At 50.7% G+C, this 26,452-nt stretch overlaps 1 protein-coding gene across 1 annotated transcript in view; it reads left to right on the forward strand.

The window, feature by feature from the left end:
* LOC144673553 (trypsin-like) overlaps positions 1-3,240 on the forward strand; it is a 6,620-nt gene extending 3,380 nt beyond the window's left edge. The window contains exons 3-5 of the mRNA XM_078535316.1: positions 700-950; positions 1,606-1,742; positions 3,006-3,240. Coding sequence (XP_078391442.1) covers positions 700-950; positions 1,606-1,742; positions 3,006-3,155 — 538 coding nt within the window. The 3' untranslated portion in view covers positions 3,156-3,240. The remainder of the gene's footprint in view (positions 1-699; positions 951-1,605; positions 1,743-3,005) is intronic.
* Positions 3,241-26,452: the final 23,212 nt, after the last annotated feature.

Here is a 26,452-nt window from a genome sequence, read left to right on the forward strand (position 1 = left end):
GTACAACCCTCCCTACCTCTGTAACCTCTTCCACCCCCTACACCTCTGCCTATCGCTATACCCCCTTCCAGCCTGTACAACCCTCCCTATCTCAGTAACCTCCTCCAGCCCCTACAACCCTCCCTATCTCTGTAACCTCCTCCAGCCCCTACAACCCTCCCTATCTCTGCAACCTCCTCCAGCACCTACAACCCTCCCTATCTCTGTAACCTCCTCCATTTGCGGCCTCTTGAGCAACCTCTGATTTTTCTGGCTCCAGTGTGGGATTGAGGAATACAGGGGGAAAGAAAAGAACTTTTCCTCTAAAGAGTCGTGGGGTGGAATTATGAGACACACACACACACACACTCCTCCACCCCGAAGACCTTCAGATGATAAACTGTTTGACGTATTGACACTTAATTGGGAGTTAAGCGACTGAGGGATATTCAGAAAGGGCTGTGAACTGGGACTTCACATTTGCCATTGGCAACAAAAATGGAGGACCAGGCCCAACAGGCCTGTCTTCCCAAGTGGTGACGAGGCCTTCTCATTGCCCTGTGAAAAACAGACTAGTGTTCCCTTTCCTGTCATTCCCAGCCCAGGGAGCTGACGGGGGGAAAACCCGAGTTAGCGCTGTGCGCGCCCATGGGCTGTAGCAAGATGGCCACCGGTCAACCACAGTCTCGCTCTAAGCTGGTTCTCTATCTTATTCCTTAGACGTATCCAGGTGCGTCTGGGAGAGCACGACATCACGGCCAAAGAGGGCACCGAGCAATTCATTAAATCCGTCAAAGTCATCAGACACCCCGGGTTTAACTACAACAACCTGGACAACGACATCATGCTGATCAAACTGTCCAAACCTGCCGCACTCAACGACAACGTGGGGACCATCGCCCTGCCCAGCAGCTGTACCTACGCCGGGGAATATTGCCTGATATCCGGCTGGGGAAAGACCGAATCCAGCGGTAAGGGGCAGAGAGGGAGCTGACTCGGGCCGGGGTCTCTGCGAGTGCTCGCTGGGGGGTGTGTGGGAGGGAGGTCAGGGTTTAGCAATGGGCTGCAAGATGGTGGCCCTTACACATCCAGCGCCAAGACCCCTCCGCTCGGAATCGGGCGGTGGGGCGGGGAGCTTGGGTTCGAACCTCACTCCAGAAACCTGAGCACTCCTGGCGTCAGCGCCGAGGGAGCGCTGCACACCCAGCGGTACCGTCTTTTTCAGGCGAGACGCTTCCTCGCCCAGTCCTCGCCTGTCCCCTCAGGCGGGTGTGAAAGATCTCCCGGCCCCTATGTTTCGGAGAGGAGAGGGTGGGAGCTCTGACCGGTGACCTGGGCCCAATGCGCATCCCCACACCCAACACCGAAACAGATCATCCAGTAATTGTCTCTTTTGCTATTCGTGGGATCTTGCTGTGCACAAACCGGTTGCTCTGTCTCCCCCCCCGTCGAAGACTTGAAAAGTGCGTCACTGGCTGTGAGGTGTTGTGAGATGCGCTGAGGGGGTTATGGAAACGCGCGATCGTACGTTGGAAGTGAGAATGTGCAGCACCGAATGTTTTGACCCCCATGTAGGTGTGGATAAGCTCGCGCGCCCTCTAACCTCTGACCTTTGCTTTGATTTAGACGTCAGCGGGGACCAGCTGCAGTGCCTGGATGCCCCAGTTCTCAGTGATGCCACTTGTGAACGTTCCTACCCGGGGATGATTACAAAAAACATGATGTGCGTCGGTTATGTGGATGGCGGGAAGGACTCTTGCCAGGTACGGGCCCTTGAACAATACGGGACATCCCAGAGGGACCCCCGCTCCCTATCACGGGGGGAGGGGGTAAAGGCAGTAAGAGCGGGGCTCAACTGGATTGCTCCCTGGGAGAGCCAGCATGAACAGGATGGAGCGAATGGCCCTCCCTCCTGAACCGCGTGCTGTGCATTCAGGGCCGGTGCAGGCACAGAGCCAAGTCCGGGGTCACCCAGAGCGGTAGCATTTTGTGTTGGGGGGAGGGCGGGGGAAGTGGTGGGGGGGAGGGCGGGGAGATGGGGTGGGTGTTGGCGGAGGGCGGGGAATGGGGTGGGGGGAGGGCGGGGGGATGGGGTGGGGGGAGGGCGGGGGGTTGGGGTGGGTGTTGGCGGAGGGCGGGGGATGGGGTGGGGGGAGGGCGGGGGGATGGTGTGGGTGTTGGCGGAGGGCAGGGGATGGGGTGGGGGGAGGGCGGGGGGATGGTGCGGGTGTTGGCGGAGGGCGGGGGATGGGGTGGGGGGAGGGCGGGGGGATGGGGCAGGGGGAGGGCGGGGGGATGGGGTGGGAGTTGTAGGGAGGGCGGGGGATGGGGTGGGGGGAGGGCGGGGGGATGGGTTGGGGGGAGTGCGGGGGGATGGGGTGGGGGTTGAGGGGAGGGCGGGGGATGGGGTGGTGTGAGGGCGGTGGATGGGGTGGGGGTTGGGGGGAGGGCGGGGGATGGGGTGGGGTTTGGGGGGAGGGCAGGGGATGGGGTGGTGGGAGGGCGGGGGGATGGGGTGGGGGTTGAGGGGAGGGCGGGGGATGGGGTGGTGTGAGGGCGGTGGATGGGGTGGGGGTTGGGGGGAGGGCGGGGGATGGGGTGGGGTTTGGGGGGAGGGCAGGGGATGGGGTGGTGGGAGGGCGGGGGGATGGGGTGGGGGTTGGGGGGAGGGCGGGGGATGGGGTGGGGTTTGGGGGGAGGGCAGGGGATGGGGTGGTGGGAGGGCGGGGGGATGGGGTGGGGGTTGGGGGGAGGGCGGGGGATGGGGTGGGGGTATCCATGTCTGCATTCCAGTGACAGACAGTAACCTTGTGCTACTCCCTCCCTATCTCTGTAACCTCCTCCAGCCCCTACAACACTCCCTATCTCTGTAACCTCCTCCAGCACCTACAACCCTCCCTATCTCTGTAACCTCCTCCAGCACCTACAACCCTCCCTACCTCTGTAACGCGGGTTTGGAACTCTCTTTAAGCGCTGACCTCACCATGCGGAGCTGCTGATGGATTTGATGTGCTGTTCTTCCACAGGGAGACTCGGGTGGTCCGGTCGTGTGTAATGGAGTGCTCCAGGGCGTCGTGTCCTGGGGGTACGGCTGTGCAGATAGAGGCTACCCCGGAGTCTACACCAGGGTCTGCAAATACGTCTCCTGGATCCAGGACATCATCGCCGCAAACTGAGCTCATCACTTGGCGGGGGAGAGCCCTCCGAGCTAATATGGTGCTGAATCATTCTCTGCTCCGTGTCCGAGGCCTGACCTCTCTGTACCAGCTCATGGAAAAAAATCAATAAAAAGAATTGCAAAATTACACCAGACTTTGTCTTTTCCAGTCTGAGGAGCTCCCACCCTCAATGTTCTCCCCCCACCCTCGATCGCATCAGCTTGGCTCCTGTTGGCTTGCGTTTACTAACCGAGCGGTTGAAGATGATCAAAGGATTCGATAGGGTCGATAGAGAAAAACTATTTCCTCTGGTGGGGGTGGAAAGAGTCCAGAACCAGGGGGCAGAACGTTAAAATTCAAGCCAGACCGTTCAGGGGGTGATGTCACTTCTTTACACAAAAATCTGGAACTCTCTCTCCCTGCCCCCGCCCCCCAAAACCCCATTCCTCCCGCCCTGCTCAAAGGGCCTGTGGGTGCTGGGTGCCAGCAATGGTAATGCCATTGAACGTCAAGGGCGACAGTTGGATTCTCTCTTGTTGGAGATGGTCATTGCCTGGAACTCGTGTGGCGTGAATGTTACTTGCCACTTGTCAGCCCAAGCCTGGATATTGTCCAGGTCTTGCTGCATTTGGACATGGACTGCTTCAGTATCTGAGGAGTCGCGAATGGTGCTGAACATTGTCCAACCATCAGCGAACATCCCCACTTCTGACCTTATGATGGAAGGAAGGTCATTGATGCAGCAGCTGAAGATGGTTGGGCCGAGGACACTACTCTGAGGAGCTCCTGCAGTGATGTTCTGGAGCTGAGATGACTGACCTCCAACAACAACAACAATCTTTCTTTGTGCTCGGTATGACTCCAACCAGTGGAGAGTTTTCCCCTTTATTCCCAACTGACTCCAGTTTTGCTAGGTCTCCTTGATGCCACACTCGGTCAAATGCTGCCTTGATGTCAAGGGCAGTCACTCTCACCTCACCTCAGCAGTTCAGCTCTTTTGTCCATGTTTGAACCAAGGCTATATTGAGGTCAGAGGTTGAGTAACCCTGGCGGAACCCAAACTGAGCATCAGTGAGCAGGTAATAGCTGGTTGGGATTTGTCCTGTTTTTATAGTATAGGACACACCAGGGCAATTTTTCACATAGCCAGGTGGATGGCTGTCTGGCAGGAGGCAGAGAGTGGGGATAAGGGGGTCCCTCTCAGGATGGCAGCCGGTGACTAGTGGAGCTCCGCAGGGGTCAGTGTTGGGACCACAACTTTTCACTTTATACATTAATGACCTAGATGAAGGAACTGAGGTCATCCTGGCTAAGTTTGCAGATGATACAAAGATAGGTGAAGGGACAAGTAGTATTGAGGAGGTGGGGAGGCTGCAGAAGGATTTGGACAGGTTAGGAGAATGGGCAAAGAAGTGGCAGATGGAATACAACGTGGGAAAGTGTGAGGTCATGCACTTTGGTAGGAAGAATAGAGGCATAGACTATTTTCTAAATGGGGAGAGAATTCAGAAGTCTGGAGTGCAAAAGGACTTGGGAGTCCTAGTCCAGGATTCTCTTAAGGTTAACTTGCAGGTTGAGTCGGTAGTTAGGAAGGCAAATGTAATGTTGGCATTTATTTCGGGAGGACTAGAATATGAAAGCAGGGATGTGCTGCTGAGGCTTTATAAGGCTCTGGTCAGACAACATTTAGAATATTGTGAGCAATTTTAGGCCCCGTATCTCAGGAAGGATGTGCTGGCCTTGGAGAGGGTCCAGAGGAGGTTCATGAGAATGATCCCAGGAATGAAAGGCTTAACATATGAGGAACGTTTGAGGATTCTGGGTGTATACTCGATGGAGTTTAGAAGGATGAAGGGGGGATCTGATTGAAACTTACAGAATACTGAAAGGCCTGCATAGAGTGGACGTGGGGAAGATGTTTCCATTAGTAGGAGAGACTAGGACCTGAGGGCAGAGCCTCAGGGTAAAGGGAAGACCTTTTAGAACAGAGATGAGGAGAAACTTCTTTAGCCAGAGATTGGTGAATCTATGCAATTCATTGCCACAGAAGGCTGTGGAGGGCCAGGTCATTGAGTGTATTTAAGACCGAGATAGATAGATTCCTGAATGGTAAGGGGATCAAAGGTTATGGGGAAAAGGCGGGAGAATGGCGTTGAAAAACTTATCAGCCATGATTGAATGGCGGAGCAGACTCGATGGGCTGAATGGCCTAATTTCTGATCCCATGTCTTATGGTCTTATGGTCTTATGCCAGTGTTGTATGGGCCTATACTGCCTTGGGTTTAGGAGAATGAGATCTGAGCTCACTGATACGCACAAAATTCCCAAGGGGTTAGGCAGGGTCGATGCTGAGAGGTTGTTTCCCTCCCCACCCCAGTTCCCTCAGACCACACCACCGGCCGGAGAATCTCAAATTCGGGAGCAGGCACAGTCTCAGGAAAAGTGGACTGAGATGAGGAGAAATTCCTTCAATTGGAGGTTTGTGAATCTTTGGAATTCTCTCCCCCCCACCCCCCCGAGAGCTGTGGGTGCTCAGTCGTTGAGTCTGTTCAATACTTGAGGTCGATAGATTTTTGGACACTAGGGGAGAGGGCGGGAAAGGGCAAATGAGGGAGAAGAACCCCTGATCTGACTGAATGGGGAAGCAGGCTTGAGGGGCTGAATGGCCTCTCCCGTTGCAAAGCACTTTGGGAGATGCTGAGGTCAAGAAAGGTGACATAAAAGTCCTTCCATCTTTCTTGCAGTCCCTGTGCGTTTTGGTTAAAATGCTGGTTCTAACTGTTTACATACTGTTTCTATTCATATTCTATAGTCCACTGCTGTCCAGACCATTATCTTGGGCACCCACAATCGGCTGATCCCTTCCCACTGAGGCTAAACCTGATGTCCAGACAGCAGGTTGAGATGGAGAATCCTACAAACACATTTCCTTCAACCTCAAAACTCAACTTGCAGCTTTGACTATTTCTAAGCGCCCCTCGACCGGCCTCCCAAATTCCATCCTCCATAAATGTCCGGAGAAACAGAACTCTGTTAGATCCCATATCCTAGCGGACACCAAGTTCCTCAAAAACCCTCCCTCTCTCTGTAACCTCCTCCAGCCACTACAACCCTCCCTTTCTCTGTAACCTCCTCCAGCTCATACAACCTTCCCTATCTCTGTAACCTCCTCCAGCCCCTATAACACTCCCTCTCTCTGTAACCTCCTCCAGCCCCTACAACACTCCCTATCTCTGTAACCTCCTCCTGCACCTACAACCCTCCCTCTCTCTGTAACCTCCTCCTGCACCTACAACCCTCCCTCTCTCTGTAACCTCCTCCAGCCCCTATAACCCTCCCCCTCTCTGTAACCTCCTCCAGCACCTATAAACCTCCCTCTCTCTGTAACCTCCTCCAGCCCCGACAACCCTCCCTATCTCTGTAATCTCCTCCAGCCCCTATAACCCTCCCTCTCTCTGTAACCTCCTCCAGCACCTATAAACCTCCCTCACTCTGTAACTTCCTCCAGCACCTACAACCCTGCCTCTCTCTGTAACCTCCTCCAGCCCCTACAACCCTCCTTCTCTCTGTAAACGCCTCCAGCACCTACAACCCTCCCTCTCTCTGTAACCTCCTCCAGCCCTTATAACCCTCCCTCTCTCTGTAACCTCCTCCAGCCCTTATAACCCTCACTATCTCTGTGACCTCCGCCAGACACTACAACCCACCCTATCTCTGTAAGTCCCCCAGCCCCTACAACCCTCCCTATCTCTGTAACCTCCTCCAGCCCCTACAAACCTCCCTTTCTCTAACATCTCCAGCGCCTACAACCCTCCCTATCTCTGTAACCTCCTCCAGCCCCTACAACCCTCCCTATCTCTGTAACCTCCTCCAGCCCCTACAACCCTCCCTATCTCTGTAACCTCCTCCAGCCCCTCCAACTCTCCCTATTTCTGTAACCTCCTCCAACCCCTCCAACCCTCCCTATCTCTGTAACCTCCTCCAGCCCCTACAACCCTCCCTATCTCTGTATCCTCCTCCAGCGCCTACAATGCTCCCTGTCTCTGTAACCTCCTCCAGCCCCTACAACCCTTCCTAAATCTGTAACGTCTTCCAGCCCCTACAACACTCCCTATCTCTGTAACCTCCTCAAGCCCCTACAACCCTCCATAAATCTGTAACCTCTTCCAGCCCCTACAACCCTCCCTATCTCTGTAACCCCCTCCAGCCCCTACAACCCTCCCTATCTCTGTAACCTCCTCCATCCTCTTCAACCCTCCCTATCTCTGTAACCTCCTCCAGCACCTACAACCCTCCAATGTCTCTGCGCTCCTCCAATTCCGGACTCTTGAACATCCCCCGATTCCCATCACTCCACCATTGGCGGCCGTGCCTTCACCTGCCTGGGACCTATACACTGGAACTCCCTGTCTAAACCTCTCCTCCTCTCACTCATTCGTTCTCTCCCCTCCTTTAAGACGCTCCTTAAAAACCAAAATATTTGACCGAGCTTTCGATCACCTGTCCCTAAAGTCTATTTATGTGGCTCAGGGGGAAAAGGCGGACATATTAAGTTTGGATATAGGTCGGCCATGATCTCTTTGAATGGCGGAACCATCTCGAGGGGCTGAATGGCCTCCTGCTGTTCCTGTATTCCTGATGCTTCATTATGCTGGTAATCTCAGTCCAAGGTTATAATACTCCGCCAATCTCTAACTGGATAGATTAAGGGATTTAGAAAGCCAGTTAAGCATTTGGAGTAGGGAGGAAGGTTAATAATCAAATTCTATTCTCGGTGATCTTTTATATGCTCTATCTCAGCTTCCAAAAGCAGAGCCATAAAACAGCATTGTGAGAGAAAGGGATAAAGGGATTCAGTTGATGGGCCAATGTTGTATCAATTGGACGTGAGTGGGGAAGCTGAATATGCATCCAGGAAAAGTTATGTTGAGGAAAATGAAGTAGGGTAACTCTGTCCTGGATAATGGGACTCAAACTCCCTGAATATGCATCCTCAGGATCACACTCCAGTAACTGCGAGTCCTGGCCTGTGTGTTTTGCTTTTCTACCTCTTTGACAACTACTTTAAAACTATCTCCAGCCACTTTGAAGAGGAAGAGGATTGTCACACCTCTGGTTCCCGCCACGTGCAGCCTCAGACCTTTAGGTGGCTGCATCCCTTTAAATTTCCTCTAAAGGGGTCAAAAAACCTTCCTTGCTGCATTGGTCCCACGTTCCTTATTCACCCCCCAAACCCGCAACCTCCGCATCTAGAAGGACAAAGGCAGCAGACGCATGGGAACACCACCACCTGCAAGTCCCTTTCCAAGCCACTCACCATCTTGACTTGGAACTTTATCGGCTGTCCCTTCACTGTCGCTGGGTCAAAATCCTGGAACTCTCTCCCTAACAGCACTGTGGGTGTACCTACACCACAAGGACCGCAGCGGTTCAAGAAGGCGGCTCACCACCACCTTCTTATCCCTGCTTTTTATCCGTAACCTCGAAAGTTCCTCAAATACCTGTCAGACTCCCTCTTGAAATTATTTATGAGGGTATATTTTATGGAGGACATATTACTCGCCTCTTCCCCACTGGTTGAAAAGTCCCTCAGCACCTTGGCATCTTTAAATCAAGCGACCCTGTGCAGCAAGACGGTATAACTAGGTCTCCCAGCTAGGGGGTGTTATATGACATGACTCCCACCTCTCCAATTTGGCTTTGACCAAGGGTGTAGATTTCTTTGTCAAAGTTCCAACCATTAAGAATTTGAAAAGAAGGTTGCAGGTCTCTTTGTCCTAGCAGACTCTGGAGGCCAGGCCTGGCTTATGAAATGTAGATGGCCTTTATATAATTGCCTTTTAATTTGGTCTCTGCAGCCCACAGGGGTCATTAGTGTCTCTTCAGAGATAAACGAGATGCAAGGTGCTGCCAGACAGCTTCTATTGGTCAAGGGTCACAGCCCGACATCGATTATGTCATTTGAAAAGGTCATTGTCCAGTTTTACAATTTTAGGAAGTATATATACAGAAAATATATATATTTTATAAAATTATAGAGTGCGCGGACTTAGCCCTATTACAAGACCCAAACCAGTTACAGGAAGACTTTCCTGCTTTTATATTCCACCTGTCGAGACAGGAATTCCTGGATGTTCGATAACCCAGGGTCCACCTTCGACCACACTAGTAGCCACCTGATCCTAGAATAAGGAAGTTATTGACTAGTCAGAGTGATCAGTCTCTATCGATTAGACCACAGCAAATCCACACGCGAGGTTGGGGGGAGATACTCCTCCAGTGAATGAAGAGCTTTGTCAAACATGAGAGCCAAACTTCCCCTGTTCCTCCCGGTTTCTGGAATTCCCGGTTCAATATTCCTTCTCCCATCTCCTGGCGTCGGCGGTGATGATGGGAACCCGTTGCTGCGCTGGACAGTGTTTAAATTCTTCCTTAACCAGGGGGTGTAGTGCTGCAGGAGCGCAGCTCCTAGACCACCTCATGGCACAGTAGGAACACGTCTGACTTCAGACTCTCATTAAAGAGGTCGGCAACCAGACTCATTCAGAGAGCGAGGCGTGAGGCTCGATCTGACAGGATGGTGAGTTGAGATTGATTGATACGGATGGACATTGCCTTAATACAAGCCGCCTGTCTGAGTTGAAGGACAGTGGGGGTTGATTCTTTGGCAGTGGATTGTGTTGGTTGACCTGGGACTTTATTGTATGGCAGCCACACACCCAAAAGACAACATTTTGCCAACGCACAGGAATACAATGACACAGTAAGGATGAACAGGAGTAACACATGGGCCTTGAAGCGATACAGAGGCATATTTTTTATTGTGGGGACTTAGTGAGATTTTTTTAACCAGAATATGTTTCCGGGAGAATGAAGGATTAATAACATTCGAGGCACTTTGTGTGCTGGGCAGAGACATCTCCGATTTCCACTTTCCCTCTTGTAATAATGATGTAGGGATCCAATAGGCAGTGGGGGACTCAGAGGAGTAAATGGTGCCTGGGATTGGCAGCTCAGGCAGACACAATCCAACGGTTACACATCAGCACCCGCAGTGTCTAGGTTTTGCTAATGGGAATCGCTGTCTGAGCAACTATTTCTCAACACAAGCAGCTCAACGCCTAACTTTCTAAGCTGCTCCTGGATTTCTGTGCATTCGGGGACCATCCTGCATGGACAGATAGACATTGGCGGCCATCTGGCCTGGTCCTGTTGTGTGGGCAGGAGGCACAGTGAAACTATTAAAAAAAGAGAGAGGGAAATAAACTCATCAAGCAAGAAGGAGGCAGGAGTGCTGAGTGTTTCCGGCATTTTCTGTTTTTATTTCAGGTTTCCAGCATCTGCAAGCGTTTTGCTTTTGTGTTGAAATAAAAAAGCCGATTGTTTGTTGGGAAGACTGTCTGTCACTAAGTGTCTCACCCCCCCCATAGCTACATGCAAGGGGAGGTGGGAGAATGCGGCAATCTGCGTCTCAGCTCTGTATTGTGCAAGATTTTCAACTTCAAACCAACTTCCTCTTCCGTGCAACACCTGCAGCAACACTGACTGAAAATTAATGGGTTTTAGTGGTGGCTTCCACAAAAAAAGACACTTTAGAAAGAAGCAGGTGCTCCAGCAATAAAAAGACATTCACTCAATGTCACTGGTTTTAAACATAGACACTGTACATCATTAGCTAACCTGGATACAGGACGCGAGTTACCGTGCTGGTTGACCAGAGAGACCTGGAGGTGTTTGGGCTGGAGAGACCTGGAGGTGTTTGGACTAGAGAGAACTGGAGGAGTTTGGACTAGAGACACCTGGAGGTGTTTGGGCTAGAGAGACCTGTAGGAGTTTGGACTAGAGAGAACTGGAGGTGTTTGTTCAAGAGAGAACTGGATGTGTTTTGGCTAGAGAGACTGGAGGTGTTTGGACTGGAGACACCTGTAGGAGTTTGGACTAGAGAGAATTGGAGGTGATTGGAATGGAGAGAACTGGAGGTGTTTGGAATGGAGAGAACTGGAGGTGTTTGGAATGGAGAGAACTGGAGGTGTTTGGGCTAGAGGGAATGGAGGTGTTTGGGCTAGAGAGAACTGGAGGCGTTTGGACTAGAGAGAATTGAAGTGTTTGGACTAGCGAGAATGGAGTTGTTTGGACTAGAGAGAGCTGAGGTGTTTGGACTAGAGAGAGCTGGAGGTGTTTGGACTAGAGAGGGCTGGAGGTGTTTGGTCTAGAGAGAGCTGGAGGTGTTTGGACTAGAGAGAACTGGAGGTGTTTGGACTAGAGAGGGCTGGAGGTGTTTGGACTAGAGAGAGCTGGATGTCTTTGCACTAGAGAGAACTGGGGGTGTTTGGGGTAGAGAGAACTGGAGGTGTTTGGGCTAGAGAGAACTGGAGGAGTTTGGACTAGAGAGACCTGGAGGAGTTTGGACTAGAGAGACCAGGAGATGTTTGGACTAGAGAGACCTGGAGGTGTATGGACTAGAGAGACCTGGAGGTGGTTGGACTAGAGAGAACATGAGGTGTTTGGACTAGAGAGAGCTGGAGGTGTTTGGGCTAGAGAGACCTGGAGGAGTTTCAACTAGAGAGAACTGGAGGAGTTTGGACTAGAGAGAACTGGAGGAGTTTGGACTCGAGAGACCTGGAGGTGTTTGGAGTAGAGAGAGCTGGAGGAGTTTGCATTAGAGAGAACTGGAGGAGTTTGGATAAGAGAGAATTGGAGGAGTTTGGACATGAGAGAACTGGAATGTGTTTGGACTAGAGAGACCTGGAGGCGTTTCGGCTAGAGAGACCTGGAGGTGTTTGGGCTAGAGAGACCTGGAGGTGTTTGGACTAGAGAGACCTGGAGGGGTTTGGGCTTGACAGAACTGGAGGTGTTTGGGCTAGAGAGAACTGGAGGTGTTTGGGGTAGAGACACGTGGATGTGTTTGGGCTAGAGAGACATGGAGGTTTTTTGGACTAGAGAGAACTGGAGGTGTTTGGACTGGAGAGATCTGGAGGTGTTTGGACTAGAGAGACCTTGAGGTGCTTGGACTAGAGGGACCTGGAGTGGTTTGGACTAGAGAGAACTGGAGATGTTTGGACGAGAGACACCTAGAGGTATTTGGACTAGAGAGAACTGGAGGTGTTTGGAATAGAGAGAGCTTGAGGTGTTTGTGCTAGAGATACCTGGAGGTGTTTGGGCTAGAGAGAACTGATGGAGTTTGGACTAGAGAGAACTGGAGGAGTTTGGAGTAGACAGACCTGGAGGTATTTCGGCTAGAGAGACCTGGAGGCGTTTGGGCTAGAGAGAACTGGAGGTGTTTGGACTAGAGAGAACTGGAGGGGTTTGGGATTGAGAGAACTGGAGGTGTTGGGGCTAGAGAGAACTGGAGGTGTTTGGAGTAGAGAGACATGGAGGAATTTGGACTAGAGAGACATGGAGGTGTTTGGGCTAGAGAGAGCTGGAGTTGTATGGAATAGAGAGAACTGGATGTGTTTGGGGCAGAGAGACCAGGAGGTGATTGAGATAGAGAGACCTGGAGATGTTTGGGGTAGAGAGACCTAGAGGTGTTTGGGCTAGAGAGACATGGAGGTTTTTTGGACTAGAGAGAACTGGAGGTGTTTGGACTGGAGAGACCTGGTGGTGTTTGGACTAGAAAGACCTTGAGGTGCTTGGACTAGAGAGATCTGGAGGTGTTTGGGCTAGAGAGAACTGAAGGAGTTTGGACTAGAGAGACCTGGAGGTGTTTGGACTTGTGAGCCCTGGAGGTATTTGGACGAGAGAGAACTGAAGGAGTTTGGACGAGTGAGAAATGGAGGTGTTTGGACTCGAGAGACCTGGAGGTGTTGAGCTAGGGAGACCTGGAGGTGTTTGGAATAGAGAGAACTGGAGGTATTTGGACTAGAGAAACCTGGAGGTGGTTGGGCTAGAGAGAAATGGAGGTGTTTGGACCAGAGAGAGCTAGAGGTGATTGGACTTGAGAGAACTGGAGGTGTTTGGACTAGAGAGAGCTGGAGGTGTTTGGACTAGAGAGAGCTGGAGGTGTTTGGACTAGAGAGAACTGGAGGTGTTTGGGCTAGAGGGAACTGGATGTGTTTGGGCAACAGAGAACTGGAGGAGTTTCGACTAGAGTGACCTGGAGGAGTTTGGACTAGAGAGACCTGGAAGTGTTTGGACTAGAGAGACCTGGAGGTGTTTGGACTAGAGAGACCTGGAGGTGTTTGGACTAGAGAGAACTGGAGGTGTTTGGACTAGAGAGAGCTGGAGGTGTTTGGGCTAGAGAGACCTGGAGGAGTTTGGAATAGAGAGACCTGGAGGTGTTTGGACTAGAGAGAGCTGGAGGAGTTTGCACTAGAGAGAACTGGAGGAGTTTGGACTAGAGAGAACTGGAGGAGTTTGGACTAGAGAGAACTGGAGGGGTTTGGACAGGAGAGACCTGGAGGTGTATGGACTAGAGAGAACTGGAGGTGTTTGGACTAGAGAGAACTCGAGGAGTTTGGACTAGAGAGACCTGGAGGTGTTTGGACTAGAGAGAACTGGAGGTGTTTGGACTAGAGAGAGCTGGAGGTGTTTGGGCTAGAGAGACCAGGAGGAGTTTCAACTAGAGAGAAATGGAGGAGTTTGGAATAGAGGGACCTGGAGGTGTTTGGACTAGAGAGAGCTGGATGACATAGCACTAGAGCGAACTGGAGGAGTTTGGACTAGAGAGACCAGGGGGTGTTTGGACTAGAGATACCTTGAGGTGCTTGGACTAGAGAGACCTGGAGGTGTTTGGACTAGAGAGAACTGGAGAAGTTTGGACTAGAGACATCTAGAGGTGTTTGGACTAGAGAGAACCAGAGGTGCTTGGATTAGAGAAAACTGGAGAAGTTTGGACTAGAGACACCTAGAGGTGTTAGGGCTAGAGAAAACTGGAGCTGTTTGGGCTAGAGAGAACTGAAGGTTTTTTGGACTAGAGATAACTGGAGGTGTTTGGAATGGAGAGAACTGGAAGTGTTTGGAATGGAGAGAACTGGAGGTGGTTGGAATGGAGAGAACTGGAGGTGTTTGGAATGGAGAGAACTGGAGTTGTTTGGAATGGAGAGAACTGGAGGTGTTTGGGCTAGAGGGAATGGAGGTATTCGAGCTAGAGAGAACTGGAGGTGTTTGGACTAGAGAGAATTGAGGTGTTTGGACTAGAGAAAATGGAGGTGTTTGGACTAGAGAGAATGGAGGTGTTTGTACTAGAGAGAGCTGGAGGTGTTGGGACTAGAGAGAGCTGGAGGTGTTTGGACTAGAGAGAGCTGGAGGTGTTTGGACAAGAGAGAGCTGGAGGTGTTTGGACTAGAGAGAGCTGGAGGTGTTTGGACTTGAGAGAACTGAGGTGATTGGACTAGAGAGAGCTGGAGGTGTTTGGACTAGAGAGAGCTGGAGCTGTTTGGACTACAGAGAACTGGAGGTCTTTGGGCTAGAGAGAACTGGAGGAGTTTGGACAAGAGAGACCTGGAGGAGTTTGGACTAGAGAGACCTGGAGGTGTTTGGACTAGAGAGACCTGGAGGTGGTGCACTAGAGAGACCTGGAGGTGTTTAGACTAGTGAGAACTGGAGGTGTTTGGACTAGAGAGAGCTGGATGTGTTAGGGCTAGAGAGACCTGGAGGTGCTTGGACTAGAGAGAACTGGAGGAGTTTGGACTAGAGAGACCTGGAGGTGTTTGGAGTAGAGAGAGCTGGAGGAGTTTGCACTAGAGAGAACTGGAGGAGTTTTGACTAGAGGGAACTGGAGGAGTTGGACTAGAGCGAACTGGAGGTGTTTGGACCGGAGAGTCCTGGAGGTGTTTGGACTAGAGAGACCTTGAGGTTCTTGGACTAGAGAGACCTGGAGGTGTTTTCACTAGAGAGAACTGGAGATGTTTGGACTAGAGAAACCTAGAGGTGTTTGGACTAGAGAGAACTGGAGGTGCTTGGACACAGAGAACTGGAGAAGTTTGGACTAGACACACCTAGAGCTGTTAGGGCTAGAGAAAACAGGAGCTGTTTGGGCTAGAGAGATCTGGAGCTGTTTGGACTAGAGAGAACTGGAGAAGTTTGGACTAGAGACACCAAGAGGTGTTTGGACTAGAGAGAACTGGAGGCGTTTGGAATAGAGAGAGCTGGAGGTGTTTCGGCTAGAGAAACCTGGAGGTGTTTGGGCTAGAGAAAACTGAAGGAATTTGGACTAGAGAGACCTGGAGGTGTTTGGAATTGTGAGCCCTGGAGGTATTTGGACGAGAGAGAACTGAAGGAGTTTGGACGAGTGAGAAATGGAGGTGTTTGGAATAGAGAGACCTGGAGGTGTTGGGCTAGGGAAACCTGGAGGTGTTTGGAATAGAGAGAACTGGAGGCGTTTGGAATGGAGAGAACTGGAGGTGTTTGGAATGGAGAGAACTGGAGGTGTTTGGGCTAGAGGGAATGGAGGTGTTTGGCTGGAGAGAACTGGAGGCGTTTGGACTAGAGAGAATTGAAGTGTTTGGACTAGAGAGAATGGAGTTGTTTGGACTAGAGAGAGCTGAGGTGTTTGGACTAGAGAGAATGGAGTTGTTTGGACTAGAGAGGGCTGGAGGTGTTTGGACTAAAGAGAGCTGGAGGTGTTTGCAGTGGAGAGACCTGGAGTCGTTTCGGCTAGAGAGAACTGGACGTGTTTGGGCTAGAGAGAACTGGAGGTGTTTGGACTAGAGAGAACTGCAGGTGCTTGGGCTAGAGAGAACTGGAGGTGTTTGGACTAGAGACAACTGCAGGTGTATGGGCTAGAGAGACCTGCAGGTATTTGGACTAGGGAGAACTGGAGGAGTTTGGACTAGAGAGAAGTGGAGGAGTTTGGACTAGAGAGAACTGGAGATGTTTGGACTAGAGAGAGCTGGAGGAGTTCGCACTAGAGAGAACTGGAGGAGTTTGGACTAGAGACAACTGGAGGAGTTTGGAATAGAGAGAACTGGAGGTGTTTGGAATAGAGAGACCATGAGGTGTTTCAGCTAGAGAGACCTGGAGGTGTTTGGGGTAGAGAGACAGGGAGGTTTTTTGGACTAGAGAGAACTGGAGGTGTTTGGACCGGAGAGTCCTGGGGGTGTTTCGACTAGAGAGACCTTGAGGTGCTTGGACTGGAGACACCTGTAGGAGTTTGGACTAGAGAGAATTGGAGGTGATTGGAATGGAGAGAACTGGAGGTGTTTGGAATGGAGAGAACTGGAGGTGTTTGGAATGGAGAGAACTGGAGGTGTTTGGGCTAGAGGGAATGGAGGTGTTTGGGCTAGAGAGAACTGGAGGCGTTTGGACTAGAGAGAATTGAAGTGTTTGGACTAGCGAGAATGGAGTTGTTTGGACTAGAGAGAGCTGAGGTGTTTGGACTAGAGAGAGCTGGAGGTGTTTGGACTAGAGAGGGCTGGAGGTGTTTGGTCTAGAGAGAGCTGGAGGTGTTTGGACTAGAGAGAACTGGAGGTGTTTGGACTAGAGAGGGCTGGAGGTGTTTGGACTAGAGAGAGCTGGATGTCTTTGCACTAGAGAGAACTGGGGGTGTTTGGGGTAGAGAGAACTGGAGGTGTTTGGGCTAGAGAGAACTGGAGGAGTTTGGACTAGAGAGACCTGGAGGAGTTTGGACTAGAGAGACCAGGAGATGTTTGGACTAGAGAGACCTGGAGGTGTATGGACTAGAGAGACCTGGAGGTGGTTGGACTAGAGAGAACATGAGGTGTTTGGACTAGAGAGAGCTGGAGGTGTTTGGGCTAGAGAGACCTGGAGGAGTTTCAACTAGAGAGAACTGGAGGAGTTTGGACTAGAGAGAACTGGAGGAGTTTGGACTCGAGAGACCTGGAGGTGTTTGGAGTAGAGAGAGCTGGAGGAGTTTGCATTAGAGAGAACTGGAGGAGTTTGGATAAGAGAGAATTGGAGGAGTTTGGACATGAGAGAACTGGAATGTGTTTGGACTAGAGAGACCTGGAGGCGTTTCGGCTAGAGAGACCTGGAGGTGTTTGGGCTAGAGAGACCTGGAGGTGTTTGGACTAGAGAGACCTGGAGGGGTTTGGGCTTGACAGAACTGGAGGTGTTTGGGCTAGAGAGAACTGGAGGTGTTTGGGGTAGAGACACGTGGATGTGTTTGGGCTAGAGAGACATGGAGGTTTTTTGGACTAGAGAGAACTGGAGGTGTTTGGACTGGAGAGATCTGGAGGTGTTTGGACTAGAGAGACCTTGAGGTGCTTGGACTAGAGGGACCTGGAGTGGTTTGGACTAGAGAGAACTGGAGATGTTTGGACGAGAGACACCTAGAGGTATTTGGACTAGAGAGAACTGGAGGTGTTTGGAATAGAGAGAGCTTGAGGTGTTTGTGCTAGAGATACCTGGAGGTGTTTGGGCTAGAGAGAACTGATGGAGTTTGGACTAGAGAGAACTGGAGGAGTTTGGAGTAGACAGACCTGGAGGTATTTCGGCTAGAGAGACCTGGAGGCGTTTGGGCTAGAGAGAACTGGAGGTGTTTGGACTAGAGAGAACTGGAGGGGTTTGGGATTGAGAGAACTGGAGGTGTTGGGGCTAGAGAGAACTGGAGGTGTTTGGAGTAGAGAGACATGGAGGAATTTGGACTAGAGAGACATGGAGGTGTTTGGGCTAGAGAGAGCTGGAGTTGTATGGAATAGAGAGAACTGGATGTGTTTGGGGCAGAGAGACCAGGAGGTGATTGAGATAGAGAGACCTGGAGATGTTTGGGGTAGAGAGACCTAGAGGTGTTTGGGCTAGAGAGACATGGAGGTTTTTTGGACTAGAGAGAACTGGAGGTGTTTGGACTGGAGAGACCTGGTGGTGTTTGGACTAGAAAGACCTTGAGGTGCTTGGACTAGAGAGATCTGGAGGTGTTTGGGCTAGAGAGAACTGAAGGAGTTTGGACTAGAGAGACCTGGAGGTGTTTGGACTTGTGAGCCCTGGAGGTATTTGGACGAGAGAGAACTGAAGGAGTTTGGACGAGTGAGAAATGGAGGTGTTTGGACTCGAGAGACCTGGAGGTGTTGAGCTAGGGAGACCTGGAGGTGTTTGGAATAGAGAGAACTGGAGGTATTTGGACTAGAGAAACCTGGAGGTGGTTGGGCTAGAGAGAAATGGAGGTGTTTGGACCAGAGAGAGCTAGAGGTGATTGGACTTGAGAGAACTGGAGGTGTTTGGACTAGAGAGAGCTGGAGGTGTTTGGACTAGAGAGAGCTGGAGGTGTTTGGACTAGAGAGAACTGGAGGTGTTTGGGCTAGAGGGAACTGGATGTGTTTGGGCAACAGAGAACTGGAGGAGTTTCGACTAGAGTGACCTGGAGGAGTTTGGACTAGAGAGACCTGGAAGTGTTTGGACTAGAGAGACCTGGAGGTGTTTGGACTAGAGAGACCTGGAGGTGTTTGGACTAGAGAGAACTGGAGGTGTTTGGACTAGAGAGAGCTGGAGGTGTTTGGGCTAGAGAGACCTGGAGGAGTTTGGAATAGAGAGACCTGGAGGTGTTTGGACTAGAGAGAGCTGGAGGAGTTTGCACTAGAGAGAACTGGAGGAGTTTGGACTAGAGAGAACTGGAGGAGTTTGGACTAGAGAGAACTGGAGGGGTTTGGACAGGAGAGACCTGGAGGTGTATGGACTAGAGAGAACTGGAGGTGTTTGGACTAGAGAGAACTCGAGGAGTTTGGACTAGAGAGACCTGGAGGTGTTTGGACTAGAGAGAACTGGAGGTGTTTGGACTAGAGAGAGCTGGAGGTGTTTGGGCTAGAGAGACCAGGAGGAGTTTCAACTAGAGAGAAATGGAGGAGTTTGGAATAGAGGGACCTGGAGGTGTTTGGACTAGAGAGAGCTGGATGACATAGCACTAGAGCGAACTGGAGGAGTTTGGACTAGAGAGACCAGGGGGTGTTTGGACTAGAGATACCTTGAGGTGCTTGGACTAGAGAGACCTGGAGGTGTTTGGACTAGAGAGAACTGGAGAAGTTTGGACTAGAGACATCTAGAGGTGTTTGGACTAGAGAGAACCAGAGGTGCTTGGATTAGAGAAAACTGGAGAAGTTTGGACTAGAGACACCTAGAGGTGTTAGGGCTAGAGAAAACTGGAGCTGTTTGGGCTAGAGAGAACTGAAGGTTTTTTGGACTAGAGATAACTGGAGGTGTTTGGAATGGAGAGAACTGGAAGTGTTTGGAATGGAGAGAACTGGAGGTGGTTGGAATGGAGAGAACTGGAGGTGTTTGGAATGGAGAGAACTGGAGTTGTTTGGAATGGAGAGAACTGGAGGTGTTTGGGCTAGAGGGAATGGAGGTATTCGAGCTAGAGAGAACTGGAGGTGTTTGGACTAGAGAGAATTGAGGTGTTTGGACTAGAGAAAATGGAGGTGTTTGGACTAGAGAGAATGGAGGTGTTTGTACTAGAGAGAGCTGGAGGTGTTGGGACTAGAGAGAGCTGGAGGTGTTTGGACTAGAGAGAGCTGGAGGTGTTTGGACAAGAGAGAGCTGGAGGTGTTTGGACTAGAGAGAGCTGGAGGTGTTTGGACTTGAGAGAACTGAGGTGATTGGACTAGAGAGAGCTGGAGGTGTTTGGACTAGAGAGAGCTGGAGCTGTTTGGACTACAGAGAACTGGAGGTCTTTGGGCTAGAGAGAACTGGAGGAGTTTGGACAAGAGAGACCTGGAGGAGTTTGGACTAGAGAGACCTGGAGGTGTTTGGACTAGAGAGACCTGGAGGTGGTGCACTAGAGAGACCTGGAGGTGTTTAGACTAGTGAGAACTGGAGGTGTTTGGACTAGAGAGAGCTGGATGTGTTAGGGCTAGAGAGACCTGGAGGTGCTTGGACTAGAGAGAACTGGAGGAGTTTGGACTAGAGAGACCTGGAGGTGTTTGGAGTAGAGAGAGCTGGAGGAGTTTGCACTAGAGAGAACTGGAGGAGTTTTGACTAGAGGGAACTGGAGGAGTTGGACTAGAGCGAACTGGAGGTGTTTGGACCGGAGAGTCCTGGAGGTGTTTGGACTAGAGAGACCTTGAGGTTCTTGGACTAGAGAGACCTGGAGGTGTTTTCACTAGAGAGAACTGGAGATGTTTGGACTAGAGAAACCTAGAGGTGTTTGGACTAGAGAGAACTGGAGGTGCTTGGACACAGAGAACTGGAGAAGTTTGGACTAGACACACCTAGAGCTGTTAGGGCTAGAGAAAACAGGAGCTGTTTGGGCTAGAGAGATCTGGAGCTGTTTGGACTAGAGAGAACTGGAGAAGTTTGGACTAGAGACGCCAAGAGGTGTTTGGACTAGAGAGAACTGGAGGCGTTTGGAATAGAGAGAGCTGGAGGTGTTTCGGCTAGAGAAACCTGGAGGTGTTTGGGCTAGAGAAAACTGAAGGAATTTGGACTAGAGAGACCTGGAGGTGTTTGGAATTGTGAGCCCTGGAGGTATTTGGACGAGAGAGAACTGAAGGAGTTTGGACGAGTGAGAAATGGAGGTGTTTGGAATAGAGAGACCTGGAGGTGTTGGGCTAGGGAAACCTGGAGGTGTTTGGAATAGAGAGAACTGGAGGCGTTTGGAATGGAGAGAACTGGAGGTGTTTGGAATGGAGAGAACTGGAGGTGTTTGGGCTAGAGGGAATGGAGGTGTTTGGCTGGAGAGAACTGGAGGCGTTTGGACTAGAGAGAATTGAAGTGTTTGGACTAGAGAGAATGGAGTTGTTTGGACTAGAGAGAGCTGAGGTGTTTGGACTAGAGAGAATGGAGTTGTTTGGACTAGAGAGGGCTGGAGGTGTTTGGACTAAAGAGAGCTGGAGGTGTTTGCAGTGGAGAGACCTGGAGTCGTTTCGGCTAGAGAGAACTGGACGTGTTTGGGCTAGAGAGAACTGGAGGTGTTTGGACTAGAGAGAACTGCAGGTGCTTGGGCTAGAGAGAACTGGAGGTGTTTGGACTAGAGACAACTGCAGGTGTATGGGCTAGAGAGACCTGCAGGTATTTGGACTAGGGAGAACTGGAGGAGTTTGGACTAGAGAGAAGTGGAGGAGTTTGGACTAGAGAGAACTGGAGATGTTTGGACTAGAGAGAGCTGGAGGAGTTCGCACTAGAGAGAACTGGAGGAGTTTGGACTAGAGACAACTGGAGGAGTTTGGAATAGAGAGAACTGGAGGTGTTTGGAATAGAGAGACCATGAGGTGTTTCAGCTAGAGAGACCTGGAGGTGTTTGGGGTAGAGAGACAGGGAGGTTTTTTGGACTAGAGAGAACTGGAGGTGTTTGGACCGGAGAGTCCTGGGGGTGTTTCGACTAGAGAGACCTTGAGGTGCTTGGACTAGACAGACCTGGAGTTGTTTGGACTAGAGAGAACTGGAGATGTTTGGGCTAGAGACACCTAGAGGTGTTTGGACTAGAGAGAACAAGAGGTGCTTGGACTAGAGAGAACTGGAGAAGTTTGGACTAGAGACACCTAGAGGTGTTAGGGCTAGAGATAACAGGAGCTGTTTGGGCTAGAGAGAACTGGAGGTTTATTGGACGAGAGATAACTGGAGGTATTTGGAATGGAAAGAAATGGAGGTGTTTTCATGGAGACAACTGGAGGTGTTTGGGCTAGAGGGAATGGAGGTGTTTGGGCTAGAGAGAACTGGAGGTGTTTGGACTAGAGAGAATGGAGGTGTATGGACTAGAGAGAATGGAGGTGTTTGGACTAGAGAGAACTGGAGGTGTTTGGACTAGAGAGAGCTGCAGGTCTTTGGACTAAAGGGAGCAGGAGGTGTTTGGACTAGAGAGAGCTGGAGGCGATTGGACTAGAGAGAGCTGGAGGTGTTTGGACCAGAGAGAGCTAGAGATGATTGGACTTGAGAGAACTGGAGGTGTTTGGACTAGAGAGAGCTGGAGGTGTTTGGACTAGAGAGAGCTGGAGGTGTTTGAACTAGAGAGAACTGGAGGTGTTTGGGCTAGAGGGAACTGGATTTGTTTGGAATAGAGAGACCTGGAGGTGTCTGGACTAGAGAGACCTGGATTTGTTTGGAATAGAGAGAACTGGAGGTGATTTGGGTAGAGAGAGCTGGAGGTGTTTGGGCTATAGAGACCTGGAGGTGTTTGGGTTAGAGAGACCTGGAGGTGTTTGGGCTTGAGAGACATGGAGGTTTTTAGAACTAGAGAGAACTGGAGGTGTTTGGATTGGAGAGACCTGGAGGTGTTTGGACTAGAGAGACCTTGAGGTGCTTGGACGAGAGAGACCTGGAGTGGTTTGGACTAGAGAGAACTGGAGAAGTTTGGATAGAGACACCTAGAGGTATTTGGACTAGAGAGAACTGGAAGTGTTTGGAATAGAGAGAGCTGGAGGTGTTTGGGCTAGAGAGACCTGGAGGTATTTGGGCTAGAGAGAACTGAAGGAGTTTGGACTAGAGAGAACAGGAGTTGATTGGACTAGACGGACCTGGAGGTATATCGGCTAGAAAGACCTGGAGGTGTTTGTGCTAGAGAGCCCTGGAGGCATTTGGACTAGAGAGAACTGGAGGAGTTTGGGCTTGAGAGAACTGGAGGTGTTGTGGCTAGAGAGAACTGGAGGTGTTTGGACTAGAGAGACCTGGAGGAGTTTGGACTAGAGAGACATGGAGGTGTTTGGGCTAGAGAGACCTGGAGGTGTTTGGATTAGAGAGAGTTGGAGTTGTATGGAATAGGGAGAACTGGAGGTTTTTGGAATAGAGAGAACTGGAGGTGTTTGGAACAGAGTGACCTGGAGGTGTTTCGACTAGAGAGAACTGGATGTGCTTGGACTAGAGAGACCTGGAGGTGGTTGGGCTAGAGAGAAATGGAGGTGTTCAGACCAGAGAGAGCTAGAGGTGATTGGACTTGAGAGAACTGGAGGTGTTTGGACTAGAGAGAACTCGAGGAGTTTGGACTAGAGAGACCTGGAGGTGTTTGGACTAGAGAGAACTGGAGGAGTTTGCACTAGAGAGCACTGGAGGAGTTTGGACTAGAGAGAACTGGAGGAGTTTGGACTAGAGAAATCTGGAGGTGTTTGGACTAGAGAGACCTGGAGGTGCTTGGACTAGAGAGAACTGGAGGTGTTTGGACTAGAGAAAACTGGAGGTGATTGGGCTGGATAGACCTGGAGGAGTTTCAACTAGAGAGAAATGGAGGAGTTTGGAATAGAGAGACCTGGAGTTGTTTGGACTAGAGAGAGCTGGATGAGATTGCACTAGTGAGAACTGGAGGAGTTTGGACTAGAGAGACCTGGGGGTGTTTGGACTAGAGAGACATTGAGGTGCTGGGACTAGAGACACCTGGAGGTGTTTGGACTAGAGAGAACTGGGGAAGTCTGGACTAGAGACATCTAGAGGTGCTTGGACTAGAGAGAACTGGAGGTGCTTGGACTAAAGAAAACTGGAGAAGTTTGGACTAGAGACACCTAGAGGTGTTAGGGCTAGAGAAAACTGGAGCTGTTTGGGCTAGAGAGAACTGGAGGTTTTTTGGACTAGAGATAACTGGAGGTGTTTGGAATGGAGAGAACTGGAGGTGCTTGGAATGGAGAGAACTGGAGGTGTTTGGAATGGAGAGAACTGGAGGTGTTTGGAATGGAGAGAACTGGAGGTGTTTGGGCTGGAGGGAATGGAGGTGTTCGAGCTAGAGAGAACTAGAGGTGTTTGGACTAGAGAGAATGGTGGTGTTTGGACTAGAGAGAACTCGAGGAGTTTGGACTAGAGAGACCTGGAGGTGTTTGGACTAGAGAGAACTGGAGGTGTTTGGACTAGAGAGAGCTGGGGGTGTTTGGGCAAGAGAGACCTGGAGGAGTTTGGACTAGAGAAAACTGGAGGAGTTTGGACTAGAGAGACCTGGAGGTGTTTGGACGAGAGAGCTGGAGGAGTTTGCACTAGAGAGAACTGGATGAGCTTGGACTAGAGAGAACTGGAGGAGTTTGGACTTGAGAGAACTGGAGGTGTTTGGACTAGAGAGACCTGGAGGTGTTTGGACTAGAGAGAACTGGAGGTGTTTGGACTAGAGAGAGCTGGAGGTGTTTGGGCTAGAGAGACCTGGAGGAGTTTCAACTAGAGAGAAATGGAGGAGTTTGCAATAGAGAGTCCTGGAGGTGTTTGGACTAGAGAGACCTGGGGGTGTTTGGACTAGAGAGACCTTGAGGTGCTTGGACTAGAGAGACCTGGAGGTGTTTGGACTAGAGAGAACAGGGGAAGTTTGGACTAGAGACATCTAGAGGTGTTTGGACTAGAGAGAACTGAGGTGCTTGGACTAGAGAAAACTGGAGAAGTTTGGACTAGAGACACCTAGAGGTGTTAGGGCTAGAGAAAACTGGAGCTGTTTGAGCTAGAGAGAACAGGAGGTTTTTTGGACTAGAGATAACTGGAGGTGTTTGAAATGGAGAGAACTGGAGGTGTTTGGAATGGAGAGAACTGGAGGTGTTTGGAATGGAGAGAACTGGAGGTGTTTGGAATGGAGAGAACTGGAGGTGTTTGGAATGGAGAGAACTGGCGGTGTTTGGGCTAGAGGGAATGGAGGTGTTCGAGCTAGAGAGAACTGGAGGTGTTTGGACTAGAGAGAATGGAGGTGTTTGGACTAGAGAGAATGGAAAGTTTGGACTAGAGAGAATGGATGTGTTTGTACTAGAGAGAGCTGGAGGTGTTTGGTCTAGAGAGAGCTGGAGGTGTTTGGACTAGAGAGAGCTGGTCGTGTTTGGACAAGAGAGAGCTGGAGGTGTTTGGACTAGAGAGAGCTGGAGGTGTTTGGACTTGAGAGAACAGGAGGTGCTTGTACTACAAAGAGCTGGAGGTGTTTGGACAAGAGAGACCTGGAGGTGATTAGACTAGTGAAAACTGGAGGTGTTTCGACTAGAGAGATCTAGATGTGTTTGGACTAGAGAAACCTGGAGGTGTTTGCAGTGGACAGAGCTGGAGGAGTTTGCACTAGAGAGAACTGGAGGAGTTTTGACTAGAGGGAACTGGAGGAGTTGGACTAGAGAGAACTGGAGGTGTTTGGACTAGAGAGACTTGGAGGTGTTTCGGCTAGAGAGACCTGGAGGTGTTTGGGCTAGAGAGACCTGGAGGTGTTTGGACTAGAGAGAACTGGAGGGGTTTGGGCTTGACAGAACTGGAGGTGTTTGGGCTAGAGGGAACTGGAGGTGTTTGGACTAGAGAGACCTGCAGATTTTTGGACTAGAGAGACCTGGAGGTGTTTGGGCTAGAGAGACCTGGAGGTGTTTGGAATAGAGAGAACTGGAGGTGGTTAGGGTAGAGAGAGCTGGAGGTGTTTTGGCTATAGAGACCTGGAGGAGTTTGGGTTAGAGAGACCTGGAGGTGTTTGGGCTAGAGAGACATGGAGGTTTTTTGGACTAGAGAGAACTGGAGGTGTTTGGACTGGAGAGACCTGGAGGTGTTTGGACTAGAGAGAAATTGAGGTGTTTGGACTAGAGAGACCTGGAGTGGTTTGGACTAGAGAGAACTGGAGAAGTTTGGACTAGAGACACCTAGAGGTATTTGGACTAGAGAGAACTGGAGGTGTTTGGAATAGAGAGACCTGGAGGTGTTTGGGCTAGAGAGACCTGGAGATATTTGGGCTAGAGGTAACTGAAGGAGTTTGGACTAGATAGAACTGGAGGTGTTTGGACTAGACGGACCTGGAGGTATATCGGCTAGAAAGACCTGGAGTTGTTTGGGCTAGAGAGACCTGGAGGAGTTTGGACTAGAGAGAACTGGAGGGGTTTGGGCTTGAGAGAACTGGAGGTGTTGGGGCTAGAGAGAACTGGAGGGGTTTGGACTAGAGAGAACTGGAGGAGTTTGGACTAGAGAGACATGGAGGTGTTTGGGCTAGAGAGACCTAGAGGTGTTTGGATTAGAGAGAGTTGGAGTTGTATGGAATAGGGAGAACGGGAGGTGTTTGGGGTAGAGAGTCCTGGAGGTGTTTGAGCTAGAGAGACCTGGAGGTGTTTGAGGTAGAGAGACCTAGAGGTGTTTGGGTTAGAGAGACATGGAGGTTTTTTGGACTAGAGAGAACTGGAGGTGTTTGGACTGGAGAGACCAGGTGGTGTTTGGACTAGAGAGACCTTGAGGTGCTTGGACTAAAGAGACCTGGAGGTGTTTGGACTGGAGAGAACTGGAGAAGTTAGGACTAGAGACAGCTGGAGGTGTTTGGACTAGAGAGAACTGGAGGTCTTTGGAATAGAGAGAGCTGGAGGTGTTTCGGCTGGATAGACCTGGAGGTGTTTGGGCTAGAGAGAACTGAGGGAGTTTGGACTAGAGAGACATGGAGGTGTTTGGACTTGTGAGCCCTGGAGGTGTTTGGACTAGAGAGAGCTGGAGGAGTTGGCACTACTGAGAACTGGAGGAGTTTGGACTAGGGAGACCTGGATGTGTTTGGACAAGAGAGAATTGGAGGAGTTTGAACTAGAGAGAACTGGAGG

The sequence above is a fragment of the Cetorhinus maximus genome, unplaced genomic scaffold (assembly GCF_964194155.1).
Source record: "Cetorhinus maximus unplaced genomic scaffold, sCetMax3.hap1.1 HAP1_SCAFFOLD_382, whole genome shotgun sequence".
NCBI classification, from domain to species: Eukaryota; Metazoa; Chordata; class Chondrichthyes; order Lamniformes; family Cetorhinidae; genus Cetorhinus; species Cetorhinus maximus.